This window comes from Drosophila elegans, unplaced genomic scaffold (genome assembly GCF_018152505.1).
Source record: "Drosophila elegans isolate 14027-0461.03 unplaced genomic scaffold, ASM1815250v1 contig_133, whole genome shotgun sequence".
Taxonomy (NCBI): domain Eukaryota; kingdom Metazoa; phylum Arthropoda; class Insecta; order Diptera; family Drosophilidae; genus Drosophila; species Drosophila elegans.
In genome coordinates, this window is record NW_024545499.1 from 1,206,509 (window position 1) to 1,229,950 (window position 23,442).

The 23,442-nt window shown below is 38.4% G+C and overlaps 6 protein-coding genes across 8 annotated transcripts; 5 read left to right on the forward strand and 1 right to left on the reverse strand.

Moving 5' to 3' along the window:
* Nucleotides 1–575: 575 nt before the first annotated feature.
* On the forward strand, nucleotides 576–3,919 carry LOC108145123 (G protein pathway suppressor 2). 3 transcript variants are annotated; one of them, XM_017270336.2, is made up of 5 exons: nucleotides 576–1,271; nucleotides 1,331–1,433; nucleotides 2,168–2,218; nucleotides 2,315–2,760; nucleotides 3,557–3,919. In XM_017270336.2, exons 1-5 carry the CDS (start codon nucleotides 840–842, stop codon nucleotides 3,758–3,760), a joined length of 1,236 nt encoding a protein of 411 aa, XP_017125825.1. In that variant the 5' UTR covers nucleotides 576–839; the 3' UTR covers nucleotides 3,761–3,919. The 3 variants fall into 3 exon arrangements, with proteins under 3 accessions (XP_017125825.1, XP_017125826.1, XP_017125827.1); XM_017270337.2 differs by having other exon boundaries at nucleotides 3,569–3,919; XM_017270338.2 differs by lacking the exon at nucleotides 2,168–2,218.
* Nucleotides 3,920–7,357: 3,438 nt separating this feature from the next.
* LOC108145100 (23 kDa integral membrane protein) lies at nucleotides 7,358–13,957 on the forward strand. The gene is made up of 6 exons (XM_017270291.2): nucleotides 7,358–7,471; nucleotides 9,098–9,209; nucleotides 12,403–12,594; nucleotides 12,648–12,809; nucleotides 12,876–13,070; nucleotides 13,616–13,957. The coding sequence occupies exons 2-6, from the start codon at nucleotides 9,150–9,152 to the stop codon at nucleotides 13,685–13,687; spliced, it is 681 nt and encodes a 226-aa protein (XP_017125780.1). The 5' UTR covers nucleotides 7,358–7,471; nucleotides 9,098–9,149; the 3' UTR covers nucleotides 13,688–13,957.
* On the forward strand, nucleotides 7,528–9,037 carry LOC108145097. Its single transcript, XM_017270289.2, has 2 exons — nucleotides 7,528–7,769; nucleotides 7,837–9,037. The coding sequence occupies exon 2, from the start codon at nucleotides 7,844–7,846 to the stop codon at nucleotides 8,561–8,563; it is 720 nt and encodes a 239-aa protein (XP_017125778.1). The 5' UTR covers nucleotides 7,528–7,769; nucleotides 7,837–7,843; the 3' UTR covers nucleotides 8,564–9,037.
* A 944-nt stretch (nucleotides 13,958–14,901) lies between the features above and the next one.
* On the forward strand, nucleotides 14,902–16,514 carry LOC108145101 (23 kDa integral membrane protein-like). Its single transcript, XM_017270292.2, has 3 exons — nucleotides 14,902–15,239; nucleotides 15,311–15,475; nucleotides 15,561–16,514. Exons 1-3 carry the CDS (start codon nucleotides 14,988–14,990, stop codon nucleotides 15,813–15,815), a joined length of 672 nt encoding a protein of 223 aa, XP_017125781.1. The 5' UTR covers nucleotides 14,902–14,987; the 3' UTR covers nucleotides 15,816–16,514.
* On the forward strand, nucleotides 16,316–18,351 carry LOC108145099 (23 kDa integral membrane protein). Its single transcript, XM_017270290.2, has 3 exons — nucleotides 16,316–16,423; nucleotides 17,554–17,742; nucleotides 17,800–18,351. Exons 1-3 carry the CDS (start codon nucleotides 16,364–16,366, stop codon nucleotides 18,244–18,246), a joined length of 696 nt encoding a protein of 231 aa, XP_017125779.1. The 5' UTR covers nucleotides 16,316–16,363; the 3' UTR covers nucleotides 18,247–18,351.
* A 2,723-nt stretch (nucleotides 18,352–21,074) lies between these two features.
* LOC108145129 (23 kDa integral membrane protein) lies at nucleotides 21,075–23,080 on the reverse strand. Its single transcript, XM_017270344.2, has 5 exons — nucleotides 22,930–23,080; nucleotides 22,000–22,191; nucleotides 21,771–21,932; nucleotides 21,298–21,495; nucleotides 21,075–21,237 (listed from the first exon to the last, which is right to left on the reverse strand). Exons 1-5 carry the CDS (start codon nucleotides 22,987–22,989, stop codon nucleotides 21,166–21,168), a joined length of 684 nt encoding a protein of 227 aa, XP_017125833.1. The 5' UTR covers nucleotides 22,990–23,080; the 3' UTR covers nucleotides 21,075–21,165.
* Between the last annotated feature and the right edge of the window lie 362 nt (nucleotides 23,081–23,442).

Below are 23,442 nucleotides of genomic sequence, written 5' to 3' on the forward strand. Positions count from 1 at the left end.
ATTTCTCATATAAATGTTAAAAAAACGATGAACTAACATAGGAATGTAACGAAACTGATCAACTAACCATCGATGTTTGCATAGATGTTATCGATGATTTACAGATAATGCATAAATCGATGTTTGACGGCAACTCTACTAATATTGAAAAATGGCACACCAACAAAAATTATTTCATTTCTAAGGTCATTTGTTTGTTTTTGCTTAGGAAATATGCAGTTTGGTTTTGAAGAAAAAACTTTTAGTTTTCAAATAAAGCACACAAAATGTCTACTAATTTAAAAATAAAACGGTTATAATGGCTGGGACTACTTTCACAGAGTATAAATATGGTTCCGAAAACCACAATTTACAATATTAAGACTGCAAACTTTATTCTAAAAGTTTGGGCTTTTACACGTTTAATTTTACACATTTATTTTTTGAACGTCAACATTTTCAAATGGTAGTGGGAGTAAAGTGCATTAACAGAGTGTGAAAAAATGTGCCAGTGTGACTAAGCTATAAATTGCCAATCGAAACGTATCGAAACTAGCTTTTTTCCGGCCAGCCTTACCCCATTAATCGGTAGGTGGCAACACTGGTCGACACATCCCAGTCACACAACAAATTGTTTACCACAAAAAAACCGTGCTGAAGTCGACAAAAAACAGAGTACAGCACGCCGCCGAGCATTTCCAGACATCCCCCAGACGCCCGCCAAGAGTTTCCCGCAGCGGTGTCCACCCAATCTCCCCCCCTCTGTGAGAGCCAGATCATTCCATTTGGGGAGCCCCTCGGTCGTCCGGTTGTCCACAAACGCTTATAAAATTGGCAAGATAACTAAGCATAGCACAAAGATGCCGCCAGCATCAGCGGTGAACAACAGCAACGCGGCCGCCCAGGCGGCAAAGGCCGAACGGGCGGAGAAGCTGCGAGGAGCCCTGAAAGGCTTCATCGTCTCGGACCGCCAGCGACGCCAGGAGGAGTTCGAGGCGCAGTGCGAGGAGCAGAGGCTGCGCCAGGAGCGGGAGGAGGTGGAGCGCCAGAACCAGGAGGCGCTGGAGGACACACGTGGCCAGATCACCCGCCTGGACGAGCAGCTGGCCGATCTGCACAGCCAGAAGCATCAGCTCACCGTCCAGCTGAAGAAGGTCCTCAACGAGGATGAGACCCGCAAGAAGCTGGCCAAGGAGAACGAGCTGTTCGCCATCCAGCAGGCGGCGGCCAGTGGCCCGGTCTTTCTGCCGCCCCTGCGCCTCCAGCACCAGCACCACCCATTGATGCAGAAGGTTTGTCCTCTCTGTCCTCCCTCCACTCCAGTTCTTAATGATCTTCTTTTTTCCGACAGCCCACCGCCGGGGGACAGCCAGGCAAACGGGGCAGGAGTCCGTCGCCGCCGAGCCAGCAGCAGCAGGCTTACTACAAGAGCGCGGCCAGCTACGCCCAGCAGAGTAAGCCAGGACGAGCTCGAGGATGATGCCCTTGGGGCTCCAGTACAGTGAACGCTGCCCAAGGCAAACGGCCAAACCCTGCCTGTTGGATTTCTTTAACTCAAACATTGGCTTTAGTCGCAGACGGATTAGTTATTGATTTAATTCGTTGAGAGGCTTCTAGTTCAAATCAATTGACAGAACAAAGTTAATCATCATGTTAAGATTCCTTGTTTAAAGAAGTTTACTTGACTTGGCTATAATGACTTTAAAAATTAGATTTATAAATTGCATTAACCCTCTCACGAGCTTAGAATATATCCACTGTGGTGGCTGTGGTTAGATTTGCAACATTTGTTTATGCGGTTAATCTAAACCAAACCCAATGTCTTAAATTTCTTCTTAGATATTGACATTACATTGATAAAGCTTTTGTTGCATCTAACTAATGCCACTCGTCAAAGATTAATTAAGTTATTTAATTTGAATTTGAATTTGAAAGATAAGTACAGATACTAGAGAGTTGAATGAATTTATTTTTTTGTAAGCGCCATTAGTTTGTGTTATTGAAATCCAAAGGGTAGGCTTTCGTTATTTTACTTTCTGCTCCGCGGAGCCTTCACTGTACTTGATTAACTGCTCGCTAACACCCCGCCCCGCTCATGAGAAACTCATTTGACTGCGCACACTAACCTCTAACAACACAGGCACACAACTTATGTTCATTTCGTTATTTGTTTACGATCGATTCGCAGAACACGATGACTACCGTCGTGCCGCGGACTATGCTAGATTATCATGGAACAGTAAGCACCTCACTCGCAATACCAAGTCCGAGATCCACCGCCGGAACGATCGCAGCCCAGAACCCCCAATGAACCCCCGCTTTCCCTCTCTTCCAGAGACCACGGCACAGTATCCGGGCACGAACACGGTATTCTATCAGACGGCCCCCGCTCCGCCGACGACGTCCATCTACAACTACAACCTTCCCTTGCGTCAGGCATACCACGTGGAGCTGCCCAGCGCCACGGTCAGCAAGCCACCGGACTCACAGTCGCCCAAGGCGCCGTCGCAAGGGCAGCCGATGCAGGTGCTCCACATCAATCTCGACCAGCCGGCCATCTCGCAGGCCGACCTGGTGGCCCAAGCCGGCGGCAGCATTTCGGGGAAGAGCTCCCAGCCACAGGTGACCATGGAGAAGCTGCCCGACCGCTACCACATCGAGGTCAAGCACGACGGCCAGCCACCGAGCCACGTTCCACCTCCGCCGCACCTGCTGTCGGAGGGCGTCATCTACAGCGAACTCTCGCTGCATCCCAACGTCCTGCAGATAAGCAGCAGCCAGGTGGGTCCCTTCAAGCAATGGCATATAAATGGTTAGGTGGCGTCTTTTTCAACCAATTTCGGTTCGGCTGCTGCACCCAACGAAAGCTGATGAGTATGAGTTCGGGTTCACTTCCTAGGGAGTGCTACTGTGATGAAAGTAATCAAAAAACGTTATGTTATAGAAATTTATGAGCCACTATTATGACCTCTAGTATTTCACTTCGATTTATGTATTCAAATACAAGGTCAATAAAACCAATACAATAGCAGTATCATACCGAAACTAAAATCTCGTTAAAAAATCTCTTTAAAGCAGATTGAAACTCCGAAGATCTTAAGTACGTTTTTCAAACCAATCACCCCATTGCAGTCCATTATAACTTGTATAGCCCAAAAACAAAACTGAAAATAGATTTAATAGATAGTTTTGAAGATAATCTACACACAGTATTAAAGTAAAAGAAACATTAAATCAGTTTTTAATAATGTTGCCCTTTTACTTTTTAGTTTCATTTCCATACCGATGAGTGTAAAACTTTAGTCTAATGCCTTATTATTAAGCCTCATAAGTTTTATTGTGATACTTTCGTGGTATTAATTTATAACTCAGCGAAATTTTTCATACTTAATGCAAGTAGTTTAAAATTCATTTAACATTAGTTTAGTTTCTTTGACAACTAATCTTAAAATTAAGTTAGCAATATGCCATGAAGATTAAATGCATAAGTTTCAGAAAGAAAAGCTCGTAGGTTGACCTATGTTTTAGCAGGAACAACCCATTTCGAATCTAACATCACTAACTAACATCTCGCCAGTTTCTTCCACAGAATCCCAAGGCGGCGGGAAGCATCACACAGGGCTATGCACCCGGACGGGGTGGATCCGCCCACGAACAGCAGCTGGCGCGGCAGCAGTTGGCCATGCTGCCCGGCCAGCCGGGAGCTCCGTCGGGATCGGTCTCCGGATCCGCTCAGCCGCCTCCTGGCCAGCAGATGCACTACACGCGGCGACTGTACTAGCCTCGGCTGAGGGGTTAGCCCTGCTGCCGCCACGCAACTCACTCACTGATATACTTACGATTTTAAATGGACACTACACCGACTACGCTTCCCACGTGGAGTCGCACACACGAAATAAAGCAGACAACTATGGCGTCCCTATTTTCCAAAACATTAAAACATTAAGATTTCATTCATATTGATGGTTAATTTGTTGGTTGGTATAGGATGCTTTCAAACAAAGCTGTGGCTATGTGGTATACAATAATATCACCCAGAAAAATGATATCAATTTCACAGCTCTGCTGAAATTCAATTTTCCATTCAATTAAAGCAACAGGGCAAAGGGTTGTCAGAAACAATCTATGTTTTATAAGGCTAACTTATTTTATAGAAATGGGCTCCGAATTTTGTGTCCATTATTTCCTTTGGTGATTAAAAATAAATAAAATCGTTGGAAGTTTCCTAGACTTGCGTATACTATCAGCATAAACAGCGAAATCGATAAAGAAACAATTGCTTGACACAGCATTTTTTGAACTTTACTAAGCACTCTGACCGATAAATACAATCAGCATATATTTGTTGAATTTGTAAACAAACAATTAATGATATTAAATATGGAATTGAAGTTGACAAGCAAAACACAAAAAAGAGCAAAACTGTACTATATTCGATTCTTGAAACTTTCTTGGAGAATCCAAGATTCTTGTTGTTTGGTCAGCTGCAAAAACGGTTATACAGTCAAAACAAAACAATAAAATTCTTATCTTTGAAAAATATTTCTATTAGTATATTTTTTAAACTAAAGAATTCAATTATAAAACAAATTTAATTGGCAGCTATAACAATAATCTAATGTTCCAAAAAACGAATAAATTTTAGTTTTTTTGCGAACACTTGTGTTAAAAACGATGAAGCTATGTCGCTGAATTTTTGATCGTTTCTAAGGTTACAATCGTTGTCCGATTTTAATCAAGTTATTCATTACTATTTTATAATTTTGAAATAAGTACTTATTAAATTATAACATTCTCTGCATGGACATAAAAATGAAAAATCAATCTTTTTTTATTTTAACTAAAAGAAAAACCAATCTATTAATACATCATGAATCTGAAGAAATCATCGAACAAAGAATAGATCGGTACGAAAACCGCAACTTTAAAAATTGTTTTTTGAGTTATGATTATGAATGTGATTTTTCAGAAGTCAGGAATAATTTTCTTTTGTGTGTAGATGCTGATGCGTATCGCTCATGGATTCATGGAAAGACTTGGTGCTACGCTTGCTTATGAAATTGCTCGAGTGTGACGCATGGTAGTTCTCCCAATCGCGACCGCAAGCTTTTCCTTGCCAATAATTGCCTCCCCTTGAGAGACAATCTCACTTAAGTCATTCTCTATTTGACGGTAATTCGACATTTACAAAGAGATGTTTGTTGGAGAGGAAGCTAACAGAAATGACAAACAAGTGATTCATAATTGTTTCTATATTGTCAATAATTGGATACATTACACAGGGGAAAAGCATTGCAACCTCGGATTCATATCGTCATCTCATAAATATTTCAAATGTTTTGAGATTTAAAACATTTGAACATTTACATTTCAAATACCGGTCAATTATTAAACGAGGTGTAAGTTCAATGTGTAAAAAAATGTCGGATATAAATATATAATATATAAATATAAATATACTTTCAACAATACCTAAGCTCTTAAGATTTCTAGCTTAAATTAATCAATTTGGTCATCCCACAGAATTTTAATTTTGTATTTGTATTTTAATTTTTAATTATAGTTCAGACTTTATTATTATAGTCCAACTTATGTAAATGCCGAAATATATTCTTAAACAATATGTTTGGTACAAAAAAAAAAAAAAAAAACAAATGCAAACAAATTGTTTTGTTAAAAAAAATTTTGGTTTGAGGTCTTGTTAAGTATAATATGTTTCAGACAAATTAAATTAATGTTGATTATTTGTGCCATGGGAACAACGAGAGTAAGAACGTTATGCTTTTATTATTTCGTGCTATATTTCAAATGAAATATACACAAATAGATGAGGAATTTGGCAGCTTTTAGTCTGTGCGTTTTGTAGTAACAAATGGAACGTGTCATTATTTCACGTTCAGCTAAGGAAAATCAATCTATTGACGTGATCTTAACATTCCTCAATTGATCAAACCCAAAGAAAGTAAAGCATGTACACTTGTAGCTCGGAAAAATGCAGATCCCAATGATATGATAAATATTCTTAAAAATACCATACTGATATGGCTCTGATCAATGCAGATATTTCTCTTCGTGTGCTTGTCGCTGTGGAAATACATTTAAATACGGAACAACGTGAGGTTAATTGCGCGGAGCACACTTGTTAATTAGGAATGGCCAGCGGGTGCGCCAGTTGGCGTTCTCCTCTCCAAATCCAAAAATAATGCTGCCGAGCCACCACGTTTCCATCGGATTACGATTACGTAAGTTGGAAACCAGTTTCTGTTGTTGTTATTGCGGTTGCTGCTGCTGCTGCTGCTGTTGTTGTTGTTAGTGTGTCAAGGAAAAGTTACAGACACTTACAACGCCCTTCTGTCTGGTAATTAAAAACGGAAGCCATGCCCGAAGCCATAGTAGGGCGACTATTGGTATTGAAACTTTCTGCGCATCGGCCCAAACTGGTTGGCTTAAGGCACTTTCGTGAAAATCCGCCCACGACAACCCGAAAACCGCAAAACACGTTCGCCAGCTGCATTGGAAATCGCATCGAAAGTTTTGCGGTTCAACGTTCCAGGCAAATTCTGTAATTTAAACAATTTTCAAACTTAGTTTTTAGTATCAGAACATTACCTTTCAGATTCTTTTAATCCATAAATTATATATATTTTTATAATCAGCTTAAAAAGAAAAACTAGCAATCTTAAGATAGGTTTGCTTAAACCATTTAAACGTTATATTAGCATACAAATCTTTCGAAATCTTTTGATACTTTGATAAATACACTAGTTATGTCGAATGTTATATTCATTTTTTCTGTTCGTATAAATATATTCTTTATATTGCAAGGAAAAATATGTTTTTAGAATTGATGCTACTATAAGGGTTGGGAAGAAAATAAACATTTCCAATAAGTTTTATATATAACAAATATTATAATATAAGTTATTTTTGTATTTCATAAAATAGCAAATATATATTTTTTTGATTTTAAAATAAAATTTAAAAGAAAATAATGAAATTGATTTTTGAAATAATAACAACACAAATATTTTTTATGATTTTAAAATAAAATTAAAAAAAAATCATTTTCATTATTGATTTTTTAAATATAAGGTGTAACTCCTGCTTTGAGCATGATTCTATATCTCATTTACATTATTCCAATCTCAATAGCAGGTAACAAACAAACGGCGACCGCAGCAAATTTGCATAAATAAACAAAGGGTTAAGTCAGCGCGATTGGTAACACAACAGAGAGGGGAAAACAAGTTAGTGCAATTACCGTTGGAGGAAGGGGGATGGCGAAACGAAACCAAAACCAAAACAAATGACGTGCTCGTGTGTGAGTGCGAAGCAACAGGCGGTTGAGGCTGCTACACAAGCATGTACCGCCACAGCGTAGCTTTTGGCCGATCTCGCCGTTCAGTTAGCATTGACAACGACTGAGGAACGGTTCGTAAGGCGGAACGCGCGTAAATTCATTCAACAAATAATAAAAAGCGGAAAATTCAAGGTGTGAGTGTGTGTGGGTTTTGTTTTCAAACTGCATGTGCTTGTGTGTGTGAGAGTGAGTGTTGACGAGAGAGAGAGGGAGAGAGAGAGAGAGCAGCAGTGTTGCACAGCGCCGGAAGGGCGATCGCAGCCAGCACACGCACACTAGTCGTCCTGTTCGCACTCGAGGCAAATGTCAAAGTCTGTTCAGTAGCAAAACAGAATTGTCGCCGAGAAAAGGCCGAATCACCGACAAAATTAGCCATTAGCAGCTCTTACGTATAGATTAGGCCAACAAAACGACACAACGCATCCGTGTGGTAAAGTGACATCGGCCAGTGGCGGCACAGAAGCACAAGCAAAACCTAACCAGCGAACAATTTCCAGCTTCCCAATGGAGTCGGCCAAGGATTTTGTGCAGGCCAAGTACCAGAACTTATGTAACTTCCTGGAGCGGGACACTCTTGGCAGCGAGGTGGCCATCTACGGCACCTCGGCCCTGATGCTGGCCGTGGCCTATGCGAAAAGGAAGCCCGCCTACCTGGTGCGCCAGTTCAAGCAGCCCTCCCATATCCCAGAGCGTTTGATCAGCGAGCGTGTGATGCACACGGGCAAAATCGCAGCGGTCAAGCAACAGGAGCAGGACACTCTGCTGATGATCCAGCACAGACCTCTGATCCCAATCTTCACCAGCCGCCGACGTCTGCTGCCTGTGAAGCTCCCAGGCGTGCGGGTGAATGCCAACGGTTACTCCTGGCTGCAGCAGTGCCTCATTGGACGTGAAGCCACATTTCTGCCCCTTAAGTCTCCCAAAGGACAGGACTTTGTCGTCTGCCAGCTGTGCCTGGTCCATCCGCCCAAGGGCAACCGCCTGCTGGACGTCTCGGAGACCCTGCTCAAGCTCCGCTTCGCCCGATTCGTCCAGGATGCTGCCTCTGGAGTCAAGAGGAACGGCAAGTACTACCAGCACCTGAAGAAGGTGGAGCAGACGACCGCTGAGAAGGAGGCCTTCCTGTCCTGGGCCTCTGGCTATCCCTACATCTGGCGGCGCTACCACGAACTGAAGCAGCGCCTGCTGCCCAAGGAGAAGCTGCTGCCGGAGCTCGTGCGCTGATCTCGAGCTCCCAGACCCTGCCTTTAACTTAATTGAGGGACAGCTCCTCCCTACCATTAGCTTAGTTCTAGGGTCAGCTACTCCTCATCTTTACTTTATGTGCTTTTTAAACCAGCTTGTGCATTTGTGTTAGGCATTGTCAAATAGATTGCCATAAAAATGTCTCTAAGACCCAACGAAGACAAAACATTTTGAAAAAATACACCATTAATTGTGTAAACTAGGCACAAATTCACAACTCAGTCTAAAAAGTACAATAGTTTTAGGGCTAGCTAGCTACTAGCCAAACCAACGAAACCAACGACAATCGATGCCCAGGCGGTACGTGATCGTGTGCTAATTTCCACACCCAGTAAAAACCGCTGGCGTTTCTTTTGAATGTTCAAATAAACAAAATGTTTTTACTACGGATGACATCAGTGCGTGTGCCTGTGTGTGTGTGGATGTTTCCCAAATAAAACGATAAATACTTAACTTTTGACGTTTGTATCTGAATTTTTCAATTCCATTCTTTTTTGTTCCACGGACGATCAGTTGCAGTTCTTCCTTCACCTCCACCAGTAACCTCCTACAAAACTCAAGCAAAATGAGCTGCGGAATCTCCATGGTCAAATATATCTTATTCATATTCAATTTGCTCTGTTCGGTGAGTAGAACATATCTAGATTATATCATTTTCCTGCATCACCGGCCAAGCACAATTCAGTTTCCTTAGTTGTAAACCTGCTATGATATCATAACTCTGGTACGGTTAAAACTGGTTTATCCTTAAAAATATGTTGTTGGTTTGTTTACTGAGAGAGTCGCGACCCAAAACTTGTTGACAAGAGTAAGTTTTTTTTGTTCTGTACATTTTGGTTTTCATTTCGTTATAAATTTTATTATATTTTTTTGTCAAAGATCCAACAAGAACATAATATCAAAAGTTTTCAGTTCCCTGATCGGTACTAATTTACCCTTTTACTAATAATAAGGTTTTTTCGGCTATGAAACGCACTGTACATGTAATATGGGGGCAGAGAGCCTGAGATCATCAGTATGCCAAACCTGTTATTAAAACTGGGCTGCCTAAGTGACGTAGCGGTACCCAAAAATTCGGTATAAATTTGTGTATACTACGTATTTTGTTTATTTTGGTGACTGAAAACGAGTTTGAATTGGTTTCGTTTGGTTCAAGAGAGTTCCCCCTAAAACCAACCACAGAAACAAAATGCATCCCATTAGTTGGCATCCGCTCGAGGTTAACTGGTTTCAAACAGCAACCTAACAATCGTTGAAACGCCAGCCAGCAGTGGCCTTTTCGATATGGTTTTGCAACTTCTAACTAACTGCCCCAAAGTGGCTGCACCGCAGAGTGAAACTGTACTGGGCCTAACCAGTTTGTGGGCCCTGATTTGCAGGTGTGATCGGACGGAGCCGGAGGCCCAAGCATTATTCCCGTCACGCAAACATGGATGTCATTCTCAACAGCGAGAAAAACATCACTTTTATACTTTTATGTTAAAGTTAAACTCAAAATTTTAAGCAGCGAATTCTTCAGTTCCAGCTAATCCAGCTAGTAAGTTTTCAAGCCTTGCAATACATTATTATTATTAGATACGGTAGAAAACGATACAAAAAGAAAAGATTATTTAAATCAAGAAAAAAATACATGAAGTATCAGATATCATAGTTATAGTCCACCCATTAGAAAAGCTTTGATTTTCTACCGTAACATTTTGATGATTTCTATAATATAAAACCAATGCAGTTTTTATATTTGTGATATGTTACAAAAACACTAGCAATGTTTAATGTCAAGTTGCGTGATTACAATAGAGGGTCCAACAGAAAATAGTTGACTTAATTAATTGTGAACTTGCTCCCATTTTGAGGCGAGCCAAAACTCGGAAACAAGTAGCATTTCATCTACACACGCAACATAATGGAAGTGGGCGCCCCAGACGATACACTTGAACTCAATTTTAAACGGATTGGTGGGGGTTGATGGATGGACAGAGATAGAAATATCAGACTGGTGGGTGGGTGGGTTGGTTATTAATATAATTAGACTAGTGTCCCAATTTCGCTCTCTTCGGATCCGATCTGATCCAATGAACTGCTGAACTCAACGGATTAGTCATGCTGCAGTTTAAAAATTTCTGAATTCTTATGAATAATAGTTTAATTGGTCGCATCTAATCGAATGATTACGGGTTGACGCAGGGCGATAAAAAATCAAAGCCAAAGTAAATTTGTTTTTGATGGTTATCGTAGATTGGCTGGAACTGTTATATTAAATCTTAATTAACAAAATCAAGCGGATTGATAAAAGATAAGCCTTTGATAGGCATGGAAATTGGCAGGCCAGTGCCGTTGCCACTCATCATAGAATAAACAAGAAGTAATAGATAAATGCCCTGTTTGTCAGTTGATCACACATCGAAACAAAAACTTAACCAGCAGAACCTTCCGAAATTGACTTTAAGTATAACCGGGTCGTTATTAAGAGCAACTAAAAAAATTTCATTAAAATAGTAAACATTTTTCTTTTACCGCACATATCTGGAAATATTTTATTATTTTTAAAGAGACGAAGAGATAAAAGACACGAGTGAAAATGTATAGGTTAAAGCCGTCAACATTGATTATCAGCTTAATAAGGTAATTAAAAAATAACAACTATTTATTATTCAGTTGCTCTACACCCAAGATAAAGCTGGCATAACTGATAAACTTTTCCTTGATTTCTTACAGTGGATTGCACTTACTAAAAGTTGCTTAACAAAAGAGGGTAAAGCTTTTTGACGTTTGAAAGCTTTTTACGTAAATCCCAATAAACATTTATTTAAGTGAGTAGGCTTAGGGTGTTTTATTCTCTGAAACTTTTCTTTTTTCTTTGTCACTATGGACGGCAGTACATGTCTTGACGATGCGCACCAAGAACGTGCGCATATCCGCTAATATAAGACTTTTCAAAAATGAATTGGTTCAGAAGAAAGGGCGGTAAAAGTGACACACAATTTTTTTTTTAAATTGAAGCTCTTGGTTTCGGTTTTGTAATAACATATGTTCCACTTTTTATCCTAGTTTCATTTTGGTTGAAAAGACACAAAACTTGCATAGATCTGATGATCCGTTCAAAAGTTATTAAAAAAAATGTTCCTTCTATATTTCAAAACGACTATTTTTGAGCCTTCAACTGTCGGTTTAATGGCCCTTGAATAATTTTTTATATGATGGGCCGGTCGTAAGAAAAAACATTTGTTTCACGAGTCTTTGAAAAACAAGCTAATTTGTCAAATGCTTATCCCACTGATTTAACATAGTTGGTCTAAATACAATAGTTTTCAAACTATAACAAGAAGTTTTTTTTATTTGGCACTTTTTTGTAAATCGTTTGAAAACGTCCTCGATTTCTTTTTAACTTGTTTTTACAATTATTAAATAATTTTTAAAAATTAAGTTTTAAAACTATTATTAATTTAAGCTTAATTATTTGAATTCAGGTACAGTGCAAAAAAGTGAGCAAGATATAAGCGAATATCTTAAAAACCACGAAAGTATGTTTTTTATGTTTTTTTTAATGTTTTTTTGGCGTCAGAAATTTTGTATATTAATGGAGAGATCGTCACTACTTTTTTACATCGTTAAGGGATGTTTTTGTTTAAGACTGGTATCAGTTAAAAAAGAGATCACTTAATTTTATAAACCATTCTGAGATTATTGCTTTTGTTTTCATTTTCAAATTGAGCCTGATTTGTGCAGATGAAACTGGTGGTCATAAATATCTTTTTAGCTACTATAATGGTTAGCTTTGGACTTGATTGTGTTATAACTTAAAATGTTTTCTTCCTCAGATATGCGGCATCTTGCTAATCGTCTTTGGAGCTCTGCTGTTCAGCAAAGTCCACAACATCGATGATTTCGCGGATGCACTGCGTACCCAGCAGGTGCCCGTCACGATGATTATCCTGGGCGCCATCATCCTGCTGATCTCCTGGTTCGGCTGCTGCGGCGCCATTCGCGAGTCCTACTGCATGTCCATGACGGTTGGGTGTTTTCGATTACTTTTGAGTACTTTTACTGATTCCTATCATTGCAGTACTCGATTCTGCTGTTCGTCCTAATGATTGGCCAACTGGCTTTGGTCATCTACATGTGGGTGCAGAAGGACAAGTTCTTGGGCATCATGGGCGATACGGTGGAGAGGGCCTGGGAGCATCGCACCCGTCGTTCCGACTACATGGATGCAATTCAGATCAGCGTAAGTTCGCAGTTTGCATGCGATGTAAACATGTATTTTACCTCTAACTCATTTTCGGAACTCCAGATGAAATGCTGTGGACGCAGTGGATACGCCGACTACTCCTACCAGGGTAAATTCCCACCTTCTTGCTGCAGAGACACCAACAACTGCAGCAATGCGACCGTGTACCCGATCGGATGCAAGGTCGCCTTTGTCGAGTTCTGGGACAGGAACAGCGACATCATTAAGTACGCTGGCCTGGTCATTGCCGGTATTGAGGTTAGTTTTGACACAGAATATAGCTTTACTTTACAAAGATGCGGTTTCCCCAGAAAGAGTATTTTAACAGACAAAAAATAAAATTCTTTTTAACGAAAGGGTTTAATTTATGTCCTGTGTATTTACTACCTGTTAAAAAGAAGACCAATTCTTGATTAGTATCAATAACACGCATGTTATATATTTACACAACAACATTTTTCGTTGTTTTTTTTAAGGCTGTTAACCACTTTATCTTTTGATTTAGTTTAAATATGATGAAAATTGAATTGGAAATCTAAGGAATGGCATCTAAGATTTTTAATGTAATGCATCTCAATGAAATGAAGCTCTTGAAAGTTTTTGAAATCAAAAGATTAAATATTGTTTTATATTGTTAATATGATTTGGCTCTATTAACATTATTTAGCATTTTTTTAATTATATTAAACTGCTTACAGAAAATCTTTAAAGTTCGGAATTTTACCATAAAACGATAATCATATATTTATTTTGGTAATTTAATAAATTTATTAATGCTTGTATAACTTCTTATTTTCTTATAGTTTGTGGGCTTTATATTTGCCTGTTGCCTGGCTAACAGCATTCGGAACTATCGACGCCGTGCGGACTATTAATCGATGGAAGAGAGAGTCTTTTTACAAATTTTAATTGAAACCGAAAGTACGAATTATGTTGCCCAATTTTGCGAATACATATCACCTGACACAGATGGCCATTGAAATTTACATAATCTCAAGTTTAAGCAGCAAATCCCATGACGAATGCGAGATGATCCCGTTTTGTAAGATCGTTAGTTGAGAGTTATATTGATTGTGCTCATATTTTTAATTGTAAAAAATAATTTATACTCCTAGAGATTGCAATAAACTGAGAAATTTATTATATATTGCACTGATTGCGCACTGTTATGTTATATTGTACCAGGTAAAAATATTTGTTTTCTGCATTAAAAAAACATTTTTAAACAAACAAGAAGCAGAAGTGCCGTTTATACTCAACTAAACTATTTCCTATGTTTATTGTTATTGAAAATTAGTAGGCCTAGGAATTTAAACTATTCCCAAGTAAGAACCGATCAAAAATAGATGTTTAAAAGGGTAGCAAACATTAAACTAGATGACCGCTCTTATCAATCATTGATTTTATTGACACATTTCCAATGAACTAACATATCAGGAGATTACATTTTGTTGACTTTGTGGAATGCAATATGCAATCTAATCTTTATTCATGTATTTTATTAGTAAAGTGAAAGAGCCATTTCTAATGTCGAAGGATAGTTCATCTCCTCTGGAAACCCCATTTGCTATCAAAATCGAAATCGGCTTGTGAGTTACGTTCGTAGTGCACCCGTTAAAAAGTTTATTATTCGATTGATAGTACATAAATCAACGCGATAAGCTCGGGGACTCACGAGTAAGTAACGAAATGTGAAATTTGTGAGTCAGCGTTCAAACCAACCTTTCCTCATGATAAGAACAAAGTGTGAAAGGCAGCGAAGTGTTAAAATGCTAAGTGATTCATCTTATCGAGAGGACCAACGCCCCATAGATTGAATTTTATGAATGTCAGATAACTTCCGCCCCCTCCAAAAGTTTAGACCAAACCACATGTGATTCACAGAGTCCGCTGAGTACGTAAATGCCCAAGTTCGTACACCCTCTATGGTCTCTTGGTTATCTAAGCGGGTGCAAGTTGAACAACTGAATTTCAAGTACATAGGAAAGAGAGCTTCCAGAGCTAGTACATAGGGCACTTTATGGCTGAGATAATAGTGCTTCTGATAAGATGAGGCTTTCGAATACGCTTTAATAGCCGACTTCTGCCAGATAGCCAATTCAGTTTGACGAAAATCGTCGATTCGAACGAACGGATTATCCAGCGAACCAACGAGAAACCGAAAAATCCATCACCATGAATTGCTTGTCCGCGACGTTCAAGTACCTGCTGTACTTGCTCAACCTGATCTTCGTTGCCGGTGGCATCCTGCTGATCGTGGTGGGCTCCATCACGCTTTCGCAGATGGGTGACTTCAACTCCTTCGACGGCGAAGTCAGCACAGCAACAATTCCAATCATAATTATCGTCATCGGCTGTGTCACCTTCGTGGTGGCCTTCTTCGGATGCTGCGGCACCATTCGCGAGAACCCCTGCTGCACTACCATTGTAAGTCTTTGGGATCCATTGCCCATCCGATTCGGGATACTGACTTGTTTACTTCCCATCTGCATCTCCAGTACGCCATCTGCATGCTGATTCTGTTTGGCCTCCAGCTGGCCCTATCGATTTGGATGTTCGCGGCGAACGACAAGTTCATGACCAACTTGGAAAAGGTGGTGGACAAGGCCTGGAACGAGAATAATGCCGCCCAGGGATATCCCATGGATGCCCTTCAGTTGGCCGTAAGTTTTTCAGAAATGAAGCCAGACAAATAATATAACCCAAGGCTTGTTAATGTCAATCTAATAATAATAATTTTAATTACAGCTCAAATGCTGTGGCAAAAACGGATACAACGACTATAATGGCGCTGTGCCAGCCTCCTGCTGCGGCTACAGTGATCGCAACCAGGCGTGTGAGGCCGACATCTACTCCCAGCGACCCGGTTGCCAGGCTGAGTTCATGGACTTCTGGGAAGCCAGCACGGAACTGATTCGATGGAGCAGTCTGATCATAGCCCTCTTCGAGCTTGGCATCTTCATCATGTCCTGCTGCCTGGCCAGCGCGATGAGGAAGCGTTAAGAGTGTAATCTGAGGCAACTTCTTAGCTGTTAGCTAATAGATGTAGCCCTGTTCGTAGCATAAATTCCAAAACACGTCCATCACTTACCGTAAATAAACCGAAATAGGTTAAGCTCAAAGAAATACTATTGGTTATTCGCTGTCTATCTTTGGCCACCGCCTATCTTATCAGACAAGACAAGTTGATGTTTTTCCAAAAACTATGTCCCTATCAGTCGATAAGCCCACGGCCACATTTGTGAGATCAAATGCCCTCAGCAATGAATCACTCCATATGCCAATTGTTATCGATTTCCCCAACATTCAGGCCCCATTATCTATCCTTCCTTTTGGGCCACGATTACGATATCTGGCACTCGCGTATCTTTCCGATATCGCCCGTGTCTGTTGGACAATTTAAAAACGGTAGCCCATATGGAAGACCAGTCCAATCGAACGACAGTAAGCGACGCGAATACGCGATAAAATCACAGCAAATCAGAGCTTCTCTCGGATAACATTATCCAAATTGTATTACTTGTAAATTGAAACAAAAAAAAGTTTTTAAAATGGGTTGTCTATCGGGAATAGTCAACTTCATTTTATATATTGTTAATGTCGTGTTTTTGGTAAGTGTTTGGATAATTTGGATAATTTGAATAGCTACGGAAACAAGGACATTTGTAAAATTCCAAATAAAAATAAAGTGACCTAAGTCTATTTGTTGTGTGTGTAGATTTCAATCAATCAAGAAATAGTTAACGTTTTTGGATAGAAAAGATAATGTTTTTTACTAAATAAATAATACACAAATTATTATTATTTGCTCAGAAGTATTCCTTTCAAAGAAATTAACAATTGGTTTCAAATAACACAAACATTGTCTGCTTAAAAGTGCGCTGTGTTGCCTTGGTGGCTAAAATTAATTTTAATTTGACAGGATTTATTTTAAAACAATTTGTTTTCGACTTTACTTTACGTCTTCGAAAGATTTAAGCCTACTTTGATTGGTGAAATGGCTGCTAATATAACCTTATATTAATTCACATTACAACGCAAAAACAAAGGCTTACTAACAAAATATTTTTTAAATCACTTTTACGTTACACAAGGAAAAAGGTGCAATGAAATATATCAGAATAAACATGAGATGGCTCATAAAGTTTTAGATCAGTGCTGTAAAAAAACCAGAAAATTCGTAAATTACGCATCGGTAGCTTTATTTTCGATTCCCATTGTGTCACAAGCTTTATCACTATTATTCATATGAATGTGTTGGCAAGGTTTAAAATACTATCAAACACTGTAATGCCTTTTAACAAACACAAACTTAATCAGATAATTGACATTATCTGTGTTTTGTATGTGAATAGATACACATAACGATATGTTATGAAAAAGAAGTAGGGGCTTTATTTATACTAAGAAATATTCATTAATCACTAGCCGATTAAATATGGGAATGTACCTGTGAAAATTTTTTAGATATCTAGATGGATATTTCAAGTTCAAAATATTTAGCCCAAGATCAATTCTGTACGTTTAATATATTTACGTTTAATATCCATACATACAATCGAATTTCTCAACATCATAAATTTCCTCGGAACTTTTTGTTCATACAAGCCTTTTGCCAACTTTTGCAGGAATATATCATAAATCTCTTTTTTAAATAACTTTAATAAATAATCATAGTTGAAAATATTCTGAAATAATAAACATTTTTTCATTTTAATCTTGAACTTTTTGATTCGTTTAGATCGTTGGCATCCTTCTGATCGTGCTGGGCTCGATTATGTTGTCCGATCTCAGTCACTTCGATCGTGCTGATGGGACGAACCCTGACACAATCCCCATTTGCATCACCGTCTTGGGGTGTCTGATCTTCGTGGTGTCCTTCTTCGGCTGCTATGGCATTTTCAGGCAGAGCGCCTGCATGACGGGAGCGGTGAGTAGTGGGACAAAACCCAAAAACACCCAAAACTACAACTAATGTATTGTGCAGTACACCAGCATGGTTTTCATCCTCTTTATCCTGCAACTGGTGCTCACCTGTTGGGTGTTCGTGAACCGATCTGCATTCCTGGGCGACATGCGCAATTTGGTAAGCACGCTGTGGAACTCCCAGGAGTATACTGCCTTGGGCGTGCTGGAGGAAACCTTCGGCTGCTGCGGCAACACCAGCTACTCCAACTACAAAGCTATCGGCCTCCCGGTTCCCGGAACCTGCTGCGGCTACTTGAATCGCCAGCAAACGTGCAGCACCCCTTCGGTTTACACATCGAAGCCCGGTTGCAATGACAAGTTCGAGGAGTTTTGGAACGACAACATGGACATCATTCGCTGGTCCGGTCTTGGCCTATGCATTTTCGACCTGATCGTCTTCCTAATCGCCGGCGCCCTTACCAACTGTATGCGCACCCAGGGCGCCGGAGGACAGGGTTATGCCTAATTTTTGAATAACAACGCTAAATAAATCATTTCTAACACAATATTTATGATAAACGCAGTAGCAAGACGATTATATCAATATTATCAATACAGTTTTGATTTCGAACTGAGCGTTTTTGAAGCGCACTGTTGTTTTCTCTCGCTTTTTTGCATCAAATATCTTGTTTGGACCGCAATTATAGTAAGTAAACAAATGAGGCAACTTAAAGCCTACTAAGATATTGTTAAATTTTGTGCTTAACGGCCGAAAAAAACTAAAACGCCTAACTTTAAATATCCACAAGAATTCGAATTGCCAATGAATTTCTGGCATGATTAGCTTGTCCGATTTAGTCGGGTACCAAGGATTTTTCAACGGATTTTTTTCGAGTTTATTTACGACATCGAAATATTTAAGCCTACTTTGATTGCTGAAACTGCTGCAAATAAAACTTAATATTAAATAACATTACTTTATTGCGTAGTAATATGATTTAATATTAAGTTTTATTTGCAGCAATTTCAGCAATCAAAGTAGGCTTAAGTATTTCGATGTCGTAAATAAACCCGAAAAAAATCCGTTGAAAAGGCTGTCTAACAATTTACACAAGAAAAAAGGTTCAATGAAATATATGAGAATAAACATGAAATGGCTCATAAAGTTTTAAATCAGTGTTGTAAAAAAAGCTTTATTGTCGATTCCCATTGTGTCACAAGCTTTATCACTATTATTCATATGAATGTGTTGGCAAGGTTAAAAATACTATCAAACACTGTAATGTAATTCATATTCCTAGAATATTGCCCACAAGAATTCGAATTTCCAATGAATTTCTGGCATGATTAGCTTGTCCGATTAAGTCGGGTACCGAGAATTTCTCAACCGATTTTTTCGAGTTTTTAAGGATATAGCAGCTGTTTTACAGTCGTTTTACAGCGGTTTAACAGACCAAAATTTTAAAAAAAAAATTGGTCTTTGTCGAGCTCTTGCACACAAATGACTTACATAATCCATTTACTCAGTATGACAATGTTAAAGATTGATCTATTGGTAGTAAAATTTTTTGAAATGCTCCAAGATCGCTTGGCCACAACTCGAAATATAAAATAAAACACGTAATCTAAAAGTCGTACTCTACCAGAAATTTGTATCATTGGCTTCTGGGTATTTCGGCTATAAATTAGTGTTATCGGCATTTAACATTCAGATTCTTGTTATGTCTACGCAGCGCACGTTTATTTACAGAAGTGACCATTCCTACTCTAACGCCCACAAATCGCAAAAGCCTGCCTGAGATAGGACAGACTTATACAATATTTTTTTTTGAAACGAAATTATTAAGTTATTAGCATAAATGTAAATGTTTGACAGATGCCGCCACTTAAAACCCGATTGTTTTCAAGAAGCAAATTTGTTTTGTAATGGATAATAGTCGACAATAGCTTTCCTTCATGTTTCAACTAAAGAAAAGTATGTATTTGTTTCAATGGAAATCCATTAAGTATAATCTGTATATTATTGATCACGGAAACAATATAAATTTTTTGAGTACTTCTTTTTTAAATTTGCTATCCAATAAGAAAAAGGTTTTATCACAAGGTGATCCTGAATAAAATATTCTAAACAAGAAAGAAACAAAAAAGCTTTTTTATTGATATTTTTTTTTTACACTCACAATAAAAGTAATACTGTATTTATACTCACAAAATAAATAAATAGAAACATATTTTTGGTTGGTATATATTTATTCGTTCAACATCTGTCGATACCGAATGAACTTTCCAACTTTCTACGGTAAATAGATGTCAGGTTTTTGAGTTGAGTTAAAATTAATATTTTTATTATTCCATTTTTTTATTCATGGAGCTATATTTAACAGTCGTCCGATTTGAATTAATTTTAAACCGTAATTCTTAAAAAAGAAACCATTGCTAATTATAGAAAAGATAACTAAAAAAAATGTAAAAACAGCTAAGTTATAATATTTTCAGGGGGACTGGCGTACATGGCTAGATCGACTATCTCGTAGTGATGCTGGTCAAGAATATGAATACCTTATAGGAAGGTATGAAATTATGACTTTTAGAAAATGTATTACATTGATAGAAGTAATAAGTAATTTTGTAGTTTTAATAATAAAACAAATATAAAAATGATTAAACAATTGCAAAAGTAAATTATATGTAGTTTTATGTAGGATATTTATATGTATAAAATTCGTACATGATACCTGAAATTATTTACGTGTGTAGATATTTTGTCAATTTTACTTTCCAAAATATTCATGCCGGTTATGTAAAATAATCAGGAACCGTACATAGGCTAAATTAAAAATCAGCCTCATATAATTGGCCTAGAAATTAATGGTACATACCAAAATCATCCTATTTGTTCAATCAATGCCTAATTGTCATGATTTTTAAATTATCATTTTTTTAAATATTTTCTTCATTAAAAATTATTATGTTTAAGTAATTTAATAAAACTTAGGGCATAATATTGTTCTTGACCAACAAAAATAAATCTCAAATATAATGATTAATAAAGATTTGTATTGTTTTTTTAATTTTTTATTATTCGTTTTTTGTGACTTTTGGTTTTAAAAGAAAAATGGTAATTTGATTTACGGCCATAAATAGATAGAGTTTCATTGTTTTTGAACATACATATGTGCATAGAAATCGAAACAGAATATTAACTTTTTGGTACAAAATACCATTTTTTTTAAGTATGGATAAAAATATAGATAGCAGAAAATCAACTTCAAAGCCTAGTTTTATTAAAGTTAATTGCTAGGTAGCATTCAAAAACGTAAATGTGTCGGTATGTAAAGGATTTTCAATGAAAAGTTTATTTTTAAATCTTTATTGATACATTTACTTTGTCAAAAAGATGGGGAGATAGTCTAACTAATACATTAAAGGATGCTTGCTTAAACGCTTAGTAGTTCTGGCGTCTCTGGGAGTTGCGCGTCTGGTTGGCCAAGCAACAAGCGAAGATAAAGGCGACAAGCTGAGGGAAAGATGTTTCCAGTTAGTATGGCGAATTCGGAGAGCTTAAGATTTAAGTTACCTCAACAGCGGTCACACCGAGACCAGCGTACTTAATAATATTTACGTTGGTGTCCCAGAACGAATCGACGGCGTTCAGGCAACTGGATCGATTCATAACCTGGGTAAGTGCGCAGGTTCCATTGGAGGGCGCGTCGCAGCAGGAGGCGGGATACTTAACGCCGTAATCGGCAAAACCGTTGAGACCACAGCACTTGAACTGCAAGCAAAGGACATTGATTAGGAAAACAGGTGCCTTTCTAATAACGAATCGATTTAACTTTTAAAACTATTCCCAAAGTCGAAATGTTTAAAAATCATGAAATAGATTTCTAAAAAGTATTTAAACTAAAAGAAAATCAGACTCAAACTATAAGTAGTCTAGAAGTCTAGAAAAGGAAAGATGTTTCGTAAAAAAAACTAAACAAAAGCTAAATTTTTGATTGTATAAAAATAAGGTATTTTCATATATGTATATAAATGAAAAAGACTCACGGATCGCTGCAGTGTGTCCATGAGAAGTGAATCGGTTTTGCGCTGATCCCAAATGGTCTGGACAATCTTCTCCAGGGATTTCTGTATCTCCACATGGTACACCCACACGTAGATTATCAAAGCCAGCTGACTGATCAGCACCACCAGCATGACAACGGAGTACTGAAAGAGTAGGGAAACGTTCATACATACAAAGCTGGTTCTGCTGGCCAAAGATCCCTTAACTCACCGTGGTCAGAGCACAGGCATTCTCGCGAATGGCACCGCAGCAGCCCGTGAAAGCCACCACAAAGATGATGCAGCCAAGGACCAGGATGATGATCGCCACGCTGTTGGCCGTGAAGGTCTCACCGACGTTCGAGAAGTCCTTTATGGTTGACACCATAATGGAGCCGAGCGTGATAAGCAAAATGCCGCATATCTGCAATGCAAAAACCAAAAATCAGTTATGTTAGTCAATTAGTTAGTCGGTAACGGTAACAGTCACCGGGTGGTGATTCAAGCGAATTGGATAACAGCCACCCCCGCCCAAGTTATTGTTCCCAATCGCATCGGGTACTTTACACGGCGGGTAAAAGCTCACTCTAATTATCAGGGATATCGTAAATTTTATCTAATTATATTGATTACTTTCGAGGGCAAAACGAAGCTTTAACACCTCCTGAAAAGGTGAAAGAGACGACGATCAAATTAAATTTCCACGCAGCGTTTACAGATAACAAAGCATCATGCATCTGACAAACAATTTCATCACCATATACCATATAACATGAAGATCTATCACAGGGGGATGTCTCTAGATACTTCACACGATCGTATTACTCATGCTGTTATCTTTCCCGAGTACAGCATGTTTTCCGTCAACTGTTCCAGCTCATTAACCGTAATTACGTTCGTCATTGGCATGCGATGATTTATTTAAGGAAAACAACGTTTTTTAGCTGTTTTTAACCATTTTGCCCTGTATTCCTCGATAAGATAACTTTTGAAAGCTGTATCCAGGGCGGTGCAGTCGGAAATCTTGAGCCTCAAGAGTTTATTTGTCATTGGTTTGCAGATAAGATATTGCACAAGCCAAGGGATTTTATTTTCGAGCCCCTCCAATGTTGACTAATGGAGATATTCGCTGGTATCGTATCTCTTGGGAAACTTATCTTACCACAAACAGTATGTTAAACACAAAAAGCACATATTTCACAAATACTCCGCCGCAATCCATTGCAAAAATGTATATCAGTTTCAGTCGGTTTCGATGAAAGAAATATAAATTACTCGATGCGTTTCGTTTCGATGTTATATAGTAACTGAAAAAGTTTGTCAGTAGACGGTTCTTTATTAGCGGGCTTCCTCTCGTGAAAAGCTTTGTTAAACTTGACTTATCTCTGTGCCAGCCGTTGATAAGGAAAAGAGTTTACTACAGTTTACAGCACTAATTTGAAGGCACGGAATTTATTGCGGTCTATTTTTGGTATCTCTTCCAAAACTCGAGCTGCCCTAACTATACGTCAAACTAATTTCAACGGGCATTAGATATTTACATCGCACTAATAGCAAAAATAAAGGAAGCGACGATAGAGAAATTTTCCTTTTTTTAGGCCAAGGCACTTGTTTTTAAATTAAATATATACTGTATTTAATGTCCTACAAAAAAATATTTCGTTTTAAGTCTTAT